This window comes from Sorex araneus, chromosome 1 (assembly GCF_027595985.1).
Source record: "Sorex araneus isolate mSorAra2 chromosome 1, mSorAra2.pri, whole genome shotgun sequence".
Classification (NCBI taxonomy): domain Eukaryota; kingdom Metazoa; phylum Chordata; class Mammalia; order Eulipotyphla; family Soricidae; genus Sorex; species Sorex araneus.
The window spans coordinates 257,988,068-257,997,897 of record NC_073302.1 but is presented as its reverse complement, the minus strand read 5'-3'; the positions used below and the strand labels follow the sequence as shown (position 1 = coordinate 257,997,897).

The 9,830-nt window shown below is 39.9% G+C and overlaps 1 protein-coding gene across 1 annotated transcript in view; it reads right to left on the bottom strand.

Moving 5' to 3' along the window:
- Nucleotides 1-5,981: 5,981 nt before the first annotated feature.
- LOC129402154 (meprin A subunit beta-like) overlaps nucleotides 5,982-9,830 on the bottom strand; it is a 170,922-nt gene continuing 167,073 nt past the window's right edge. The window contains exon 2 of the mRNA XM_055127499.1: nucleotides 5,982-8,029. Coding sequence (XP_054983474.1) covers nucleotides 5,982-8,029 — 2,048 coding nt within the window. The remainder of the gene's footprint in view (nucleotides 8,030-9,830) is intronic.

Sequence of the window (9,830 nt, the reverse complement as noted above, 5' to 3'; positions counted from 1 at the left end):
TCCACGATATTGAAGATAAAGGTATCTTCAAAGGTGACACGGAACTAAGCAATCTAGTAAAAACAGAGATCAACAAATGGGACTACATTAAACTAAAAAGCTTCTGCACCGCAAGAGATACAGTGACCAGAATACAAAGACTATCCACAGAATGGGAAAGGATATTTACACAATACCCATCAGATAAGGGGTTGATATCAATGGTATATAAGCACTGGTTGAGCTCTACAAGAAGAAAACATCCAACCCCATCAAAAAATGGGGCAAAGAAATGAACAGAAACTTTACCAAGGAAGAAATACGAATGGCCAAAAGGCACATGAAAAAGTGCTCTACATCACTAATCATCAGAGAGATGCAGATCAAAACAACCATGAGATACCACCTCACACCACAGAGGCTAGCACACATCCAAAAGAACAAAAGCAACCGCTGTTGGAGAGGATGTGGGGAGAAAGGGACCCTTCTACACTGCTGGTGGGAATGCCGACTGGTTCAGCCCTTCTGGAAAACAATTTGGACGACTCTCAAAAAATTAGATATTGAATTCCCATTTGACCCAGCAATACCACTGCTGGGAATATATCCCAGAGAGGCAAAAAAGTACAATCGAAACAACATCTGCACATGTATGTTCATCGCAGCACTGTTTACAATAGCCAGAATCTGGAAAAAACCCGAATGCCCCAGAACGGATGACTGGTTGAGGAAACTTTGGTACATCTATACAATGGAATACTATGCAGCTGTTAGAAAAAAGGAGGTCAAGAATTTTGTAGTTAAGTGGATGGGCATGAAAAGTTTCATGCTGAGTGAAATGAGTCAGAAAGAGAGAGACAGACATAGAAAGATTGCACTCATCTATGGTATATAGAATAACAGAGTGGGAGACTAACACCCAAGAACTGTAGAAATAAGTACCAGGAGGTTGACTCCATGGCTTCGAGGCTGGCCTCACGTTCCGGGGAAAGGTCAACTCAGAGAAGCGATCACCAACTACATTGTAGTCGAAGGCCATGTGGGGGAAGGGAGTTGCGGGCTGAATGAGGGCTAGAGACTGAGCACAGCGGCCACTCAACACCTTTATTGCAAACCACAACAGCTAATTAGAGAGAGAAAACAGAAGGGAATGCCTTGCCACAGTGGCAGGGTGGGGGGGGGGGGAGATGGGATTGGGGAGGGTGGGAGGGACACTGGCTTTACGGGTGGTGGAGAATGGGCACTGGTGAAGGGATGGGTTCCCAAACTTTGTATGAGGGAAGTATAAGCACAAAAGTGTATAAATCTGTAACTGTACCCTCACGGTGATTCTCTAATTAAAAATAAATAAATTAAAAAAAAAAGAAAAGATGAAGTCATGAACTTTGCATTCAAGTGGATCAACATGGAAAGTATCATGCTAAGTGAAATGAGTCAGAAATAGAGACAGACATAGAAGAATTGCACTCATCTGCGAAATATAATACAGAATGGAGGCCTAACAACCAAGAATAACAGAAATAAGTACCAGATTTGCTCCATGGCTTGGAGACCAGCCTCACATGCTGGGGGAAAGAGCAGCTCAGATAGTGAAGGAAATACCAAGCAAAAATGTGGTGGGAGGACCCGTTTGGGATGAGAGAGGCGTGCACAGAGCAGACTATAGACTGAACACATTGGCCGCCCAAAACCTCCATTACTAACCACAACGCCCAAAGGGAGAGAGGGAACAGAGGGAATGCTCTTCCAAAGAGGTGGAGTGGGGGGGAGTGGGGTGGGAGGGGGTGGGAGGGATGATGTGGTCATCAGCGGCGAACGGGCACTGGTGGAGGAATAGATACTTAAGCTGTATATGACTGAAACACAAGCACAAGAATATGTAGACCTGTATATGTACCCCCACGGTGATTCATTAATAAAAATTAAAATTAAAAAAAAAATTAACATCACTGAGGCTGGAGCAATAGCACAGTAGGTACAGCATTTGCCTTGCACTCGGCCAACCTGGGTTTGATTCCCAGCATCCCATATGGTCCCCTGAGCACCGCCAGGTGTAATTCGTGAGTGCAGAACTAGGAGCAACCCCTATGCATTGCCAGGTGTGACCCAAAAAGCAAAAAAAAAAATTAACATCACTTTACATGCTGAAAATTGAGCTACATGTCTTGGACAAGAAGAAACCGGAGTCAAATTGTAGTATATTGGAAACAGAACAAAATATAACAAAGCTATAATGTGCAAAGAATGGCAGTAACACTGCCAACAAATAGTGACAAAAACATGGAACAATACCAAGAAAGTGAGATTCATTCTACCAGAGCTTTTCAATACTTTATTAAAGATGAAAATCACCTGACAATTATTAAAATTTAGAAAATGATGGTTTCATCTTATATTCTACAGGCTAAAAGTGTCCCCTCAAGACTCATGATGAAGGTTCTTTATATATTTAAGTAGCAAGAAATATATTCTGTGTAGTGGAAGATGAAAGTCACAGAAGTCTAGTTAGGAGAATGACACAGTATGAGATTGGCACATCAGATAGGAATCAGAGATTTCCTAGTGGCAAGCTTACCTAATGCGTACAAAAATGCACACGCAAAAAAGCATACTGAGTTCTAGGTTATGCTGGATGAATCCTTATGATCTTCTCTGACACATTAATCAAATACTTTCTTCATCTGGCCCAGTATAATAAGACTTAAGTCTTTTCAAAGTTTTAATGAATTATTTTATTCCCCTGTTCCTTGCCCTGTTTATGATTGTAATATCCAGGAGATATTACAATCATACTTTGTTGTGTTACATCAGGACCCCTAAATTCCTGGACCACCAGGATTGCTGTTGCACTCAGGATTCAACTGCATTCTCATTCCTGCATGGAGATGAGCTAACCCTGGGCCCCACTAATAGGTAAGTATTAGTGGGAATTAGGGACTAATATATGTCTGTGAGAATACTGAAAATAAAATCCTTCTATTACAAAGTGAGTTATTTAGGTTACAAGATGTTCTCCAGAAAATAGCAGCCTTAACTGGGTTATTAACTATAAGTAATTCTCTAGCAGAGGCATTGAAAGAGATCTCTGCATCTAAAATCTCTTTCTTCAACAGCACACCAAAGTCTGTTTAACTGATGTCCAGTGGACAGTAAAGTTAGATTACATGATGCACTTTCCTTCCTTTCCCATAAAGTCATCATTTTCCCGAGAAAAGGAAATGGATGGTGCACCAACAGGCTTTCTTCACTTTTCCCTAGAGGGGTTATGATGCACACTTTGTTCTCATCTAAACATTTTTACACTCTAAAGTCAGCAATCCTATTCTCTGTGCCCTCAACTCTATTCTTGCTCTATGTCTTGGAAAGATGTGATTGTAGACACAGGGTGTCTTCTACTTACTAAAACTCATTTCCAGCTACTGGGGTCAATTGGACTCAAGGATTTGTCACACCAACCCATCAGTCAACAATTTCTTTCTTTTCTTTCAATTGGTGTGTGTAGATGTGTGTCTGTGGTGGGGCGTGGCAGGGGAACACCTAACTCACTCTGCACAGGGATCACTTCTGTTAGTGCTCAGGGCACCATCTTGGTGCCAGAGAGCAAACTGATTTGGCTGCTTCCAAGGTGGCCTTTTGTACTATCTCTGCAGCCTTCAATATTTCCTAATGGCAAAAGAGTGTAACCCCTTGATTTAAAAATAAAATACTATATTTTTAAGTGTAGTTCAAAAGTACCTTGATTTTGGAGTTGAGAAAAATGGCATCATAAATTAAAATGAAGCAGTAGAAAATAAATCAATAGAAATCCCTGGCTTTAAGGTTAAAGTAATATAATAGTAGGCAAATAATGAGCAAAAAATTTGTAAATTTAGTTCATTAATTAAAAAGATTACATTTATATGCACTAAAGTAGAAAGATGCTTAATGTATGTGTAAAAACAGATATAGGACAAAACATATAAAAGAAAGGTGTTCTTTAAATTCTGTGTGCATTTCATCCAAAAGAACAAAAGCAACTGCTGTTGGAGAGGATGTGGTGAGAAAGGTGGGAATTCTACACTGCTGGTGGGAATGCTGACTGGTTCAGCCCTTTTGGAGAACAATATGGACAATTCTCAAAAAATTAGATATTGAGCTCCCATTTGATCCAGCAATACCACTGCTGGGAATATATCCCAGAGAAGTTAAAAGTATATTCGAAATGACATCTGCACTCGTATGTTCATTGCAGCACTGTTTACAATAGCCAGAATCTGGAAAAAACCCGAGTGCCCTAGAACAGATGACTGGTTGAAGAAACTTTGGGACATCTATACAATGGAATACTATGCAGCTGTTAGAAAAAAGGAGGTCATGAAATTTGCGTATAAGTGCATCGGCATGGAAAGTATCATGCTAAATGAAATGAGTCAGAAAGAGAAAGACAGACATAGAAAGATTGCACTCATCTGTGGAATATAGAATAACAGAGTAGGAGACTAACACCCAAGAATAGAAGAATAGTAGAAATAAGTACCAGGAGGTTGACTCCATGGCTTGGAAGCTGGCCTCACATTCTGGGGAGAGGGCAACTCAGAAAAGGGATCACCAAGTATAATGTGGTCGGAGGCCATGTGGGGGAAGGGTGATGAGGGCTGAATGTGGGCTAGAGACTGAACACAGTGGCCACTCAACACCTCTATTGCGAACCACAACACCTAATGAGAGAGAGAGAACAAAAAAGGAAATGCCCTGCCACAGTGACAGGGTGGGGTGTGGGGAGATGGGATTGGGGAAGGTAGGAGGGATGTTGGGTGTACCGGTGGTGGAGAATGGGCACTGGTGAAGGGATGGGTTCTCAAACTTTGTATGGGGGAAACATGAGCACAAAAATGTATAAATCTGTAACTGTACTCTCACGGTGATTCACTAATTAAAAATAAATAAATTAAAAAAAATTCTGTGTGAGTTTCTTGCATAATTATATAATAAAATATATTTGCACACATGAATATGAACAAACAAAGAGCACACTAAATTTACAACCTTTGAAAAGTAATGCTGGGTGTCTGGAGAAATCAGATGGATTTATACTGCTTTCCTTTATTCCTTTGCAATATGTGGTGGGGGACAAAACCTATACTATCTCTCTAGTAACTATTTGTTTTGGCTTTAAATTAAAGAAAACAGTTGTAAAATAGTGCCACACATGCATATATTTTCTTTGCATTAAATTGAGTTAAAATATTATATATTTTATAATTATATATTTAATATATATTATAATTATATTGTATATAATTGTATATAATGATATATTATGTTATGTGTAATATAATATATAATTATATAATAATATGTAATTTATATGTATTATAATTATACATGATTATGTAAATATATATTTTATAATCAAAAGGATTCAAATCAATTCCCCAGTTGTGTATCCACAACTGCATGGTAAATATGTTTGGTCCTCTCTTCTGCATTAGTTTGTTTTTCTAACATATTTGCGTGAACATCCTAATGGAATAAATAGAATAAATTATGTTTCAAAGATTCCTTTAGCTCACATCCTTCCAAACTGTATTTCTCTGCTTACATTCTTCTTGTTCTCTCTTTATTCACCTTAGTGGGGGATTTATTCCTCATACTTCTCTCATTTGTGTCACAGATGACCACCACGTTATCAGTTTTAGTGGACTCTTCCCAGTTTGCTGTTTTGACTGCTCAGCAGAATAGAAATGACTATGCTTCACTTTTCATTCTTTTTTTTTTTTTTCGCTTTTTGGGTCACACCCAGCGATGCTCAGGGGTTACTCCTGGCTCTGCACTCAGGAAATTACTCCTGGCAGTGCTCGGGGGACCATATGGGATGCCGGGGATCGAACCCGGGTCGGCCGCATGCAAGGCAAACGCCCTACCCGCTGTGCTATCGCTCCGGCCCCCACTTTTCATTCTTTTTTTTTTTTTGAAAGCTTTTCAAGTTTTATTTCTGGACTTATTGTTGAGTTCATATTACTTCAAAAGGCCTCCACATTTTCCATAGTCACATCTGTGGTGTCTGAGCTTATCTTCTTATTGTATTTCCTCTTGGTACAATATACACTGACAATGGTGATAATCAGCATGACGGCAAACACAGTGACGGTGGAGGAAACGGAAATGACAATGTTGTCATGAGTTGAACCCCTCTTTTCACACTTTTCTCCCATGTACCACCAGTCATTCCCCGCCGGACACCTGCATACTGCTTTGTTATCCTGGACGGCACAGACGCCATCATTCTGACACCCAAAGTTCACACAGAGGTTATTGCTAGAAGAGGTTGGTTTTGGGGTTGGCTGGGGTTCTGGGTTTGGCGGGGGGCTTGTAGAATTAAGGAAGGATATGTCTTCTGCTGTCAGTAGGAAATAAACAACATCTCCTTTGATATAATCTCTGCTCCTCAGTCTCTGAAAGGTTATAAAGGCACTGGTTCCAAAGCCCTGACTTCTTTTAAAACGAGTTCCATTAGGGAAAACAGCGTCTACTCCCACTTTGGAAGGCCTATCCCAAAAATAGTCTCCATTATCTTTCTTCTTCATTGGGTCTGTAGTTACACCCCGCAAGTTGGACATACGGCGGCGAATGTCAGGATTTTGATCCAAGAGTGTCATCGTGGTTTGTAGCCAAGGACATGGCCACTGTAATTGATCGTCATTGTGGCCAGAGATCAAGTGGAAATATATTGCTGCATTAGTGGCATGGCTTAGTTTCAAGCTAATCTGATAGGCATAACCGTTAGAAGAATAAAACGGAGGACTATATAGCGTGTCAGTTTTGCTGTCAAGGTGCTGTGTAAAATTGCTTATTCGCCAGATATGATGAGGGCACTGTGTCTCTGAAAGGTTGATGTCATCAACAGACAGGCCACCCACTGATGTACCAGCACCTCTGACCCCTCCGAACACCACTCTGAATTTATTGGTCACATTCAAAGATACGTGGTAAAGTTGCCAGGTCCCCATGGGTATATCTTTGATTTCTTTGACAAGAATTAGACTACCATTCACATGGGCTGCAGAATACTCCCTGATATAGATGTTCAGTTGGTCGCTTGTACTTCCACTATTATAAACAAAAAATTGCAAGCACTGAAATCCTCTTTTAGGGTACAGTATTCTACTTTCCAGCATTGCTTTTCCCCCCACAGCCACGGAGCTACTGTCAAAATGCATGAAGAAGCCAGAACCTTTGCACTTTCCCATGTTGGAATAATCGCTCTCTGGGCCAGATGCTATCTGTGAAACCCGCTTCCAGTCAGCATTATCGCCTGAACTTTGAATCATACCACACACGTTCTCCAGTTCAAAATCGCATGAATCCATAAAGCTCAAGGAAGAGGAGCAGTTATACAGTCGATTCAACTTCAAGAGATCAGAGTCACTAAAATCCATTCGCTGGCCAATCACATCCATGAAATCTGAAATTCTTGTTACAATTGTTGGTTGTGATCCATTTTGGAACGCAGTTTTGCTGTAGTGCATTACCGAAGTGTAATCATAGGGAACATTCAGGAAGTCTGATGTTTTGTCATCATAGGTGTTAAAATTGCTCTCTTTGCCTTCTTGAATTCTGTCCCAAACTATCTCCACATAGTCATCCCGATCAGAGCGTGACTGCTCATGCCAGAATCCCAGCGCGTGGAGGAACTCGTGTTGGATGGTCCCTATTCTGTCGCAGTTAGTGCCGATGGAGAGTTCTTGCCTCCCAGCTCGCCTGTTTCCCACTTTAGACCAGCACCCACTGCCCTTGAACACTGATATGTAATTAGCTTCTCCAGTCCAAGGCTTGAAATCAATGCAGGTTTTTAGGCGATAACGTTCAAATGCATTGAGGATAAGTCCCTTAGCATTCATTTCCAAGCTATCTTCTAGAACATAGGGAATGGTATGTGGCCATCTATATTTATCTCCAATGATGGAATTCTTCTCTTGTGCCTCATCAAGTCTGATGTCTCCCTCAAAAAGATCCAGTCCCAATTCTTCATTGATATCAAATATGTCCTTGTCAATTCCACCGTCCACATCTCTTGATATTCAGACTGTAGCACTGTAGCACTATTGTCCTGTTGTTCATCAATTTGCTCGAGCGGGCACCAAAAACATCTCCATTGTGAGACTTGTTGCTACTGTTTTTGGCATATTGAATACGCCACAGATAGCTTGCCAGGCTTTGCCTTGAGGGCGTGATACTCTCGGTAGCTTGCCGGGATCTCCGAGAGGGATGGAGGAATCGAACTTGGGTCAGCTGCGTGCAAGGCAAACGCCCTACCCACTGTGCTATTGCTCCCGTCCAGACATATACTTAAATACTAATGTTATTTGGAGTCTTTGGCCAACAGTAGGGATGAATGAATGATTCACTTTTTTTTACACTAACAAGTGCCTTAACTGTCTCACACTTTAGCCACACATTGGCACACACTCACAGACAAATGTCAAGCAGCAGTTAAAAAGTTATCAAGTACTCTCTCAAATTTTAATATCTTAACTGATATCTCTTAGTATCATGGGATTAATGAGATCACTGTAGGTCCTGTCCATTGAATATCAGTTCAATAGTACTTATTACTGTTCTTAAAACCCACTTTTCATTCTTGATACAATTTCATACCATGATTTCTGTGTCACAAGACATAGAATTACAGATACTGGAAGCTTTTTATAACTCTTTATACTTTATTCATTTCCCCCATTTCTTAAATCAGAATTTCCTCAGACTTATACCTTAGATCTCTCCTCTGATTTACCTGCACTTACGCCATATGTGTTATATCCAACCCAACACCTGAATACTATAACAAAGTAATGCCAGCTGCAGCAGTGAACTCTGAAATCATAGTAAGAAACAAAATAGAGGCTTACATTGTACACGGAAGGTCTATGGAGATCTTTTACATTTATTTAATAAGGAGGTCTTTTATAAACATGAGAGATCCATATGCTTTATTTCTCCCCTTTCCATTCTATTCTCATTCCAAGGACTTGAATTTTGGAGTTGTTAACTGAAGCATTATTTTTCTTATTAATGCTTTGATTATAGTGCTGTGTGGTACCATATGATCATGTACTTGCTAGAAAATAGGTTTAGTATATATAACATGAAGGTTGATAGAGTACAAAGAAATACAATATGCTGGAAGGATGTATTTTAGCTGTATTTAAATACTGAGAAGTTATTTTAACTCAAAGGAAGGTCAAAAGTTTTGTGACTGAATATTCAAATCTGTCTAATAATCCCAAAATATTCCCCAATTTCATAGCTCTAAGTGGAATAGAAAAGACACATGAAATTTCAAATATTTATCAGGGAATAATGTCTATTGAATGCATACTAGTTATAAAAATATAACCAAGTTTAGATGTCATAAATTTTAAGTTTGATCTAGAAGCACAAGTGTTGAATAAGCTTACTCTGGTGCTTAATAATAATAATAGCAAAAATGACAGGGGCTAGCACAGGAGTAAAGTACATGCCTTGCTTGTAGCAAACCCCAGTTTAATCTCTGGCACGGCATATGATATGCTAAGTCATGCCAGGGATGAGGCATAAGCACTGAGCCAGCAGTATGTCCCAAGTACTAATGGAGTGGGCCCAAACCATCCCCTCAAGTTCCCACCCAATAATAATAGTTAATATATGCCAGCATTTTTCTAAACGTAACATATACGACTCCTCTCTGAAAATACAAGAAAGTATATTGTCTTTATTCAAAATGGGGGAATAATAAACAAGTTAAATGACTTATTGAAGTTGCATAGAAAGATATGGGTGGCATCTGGATTCAAATCCAAGCAGTGCATGTCCTAAGTTTGTGATTCTAAATA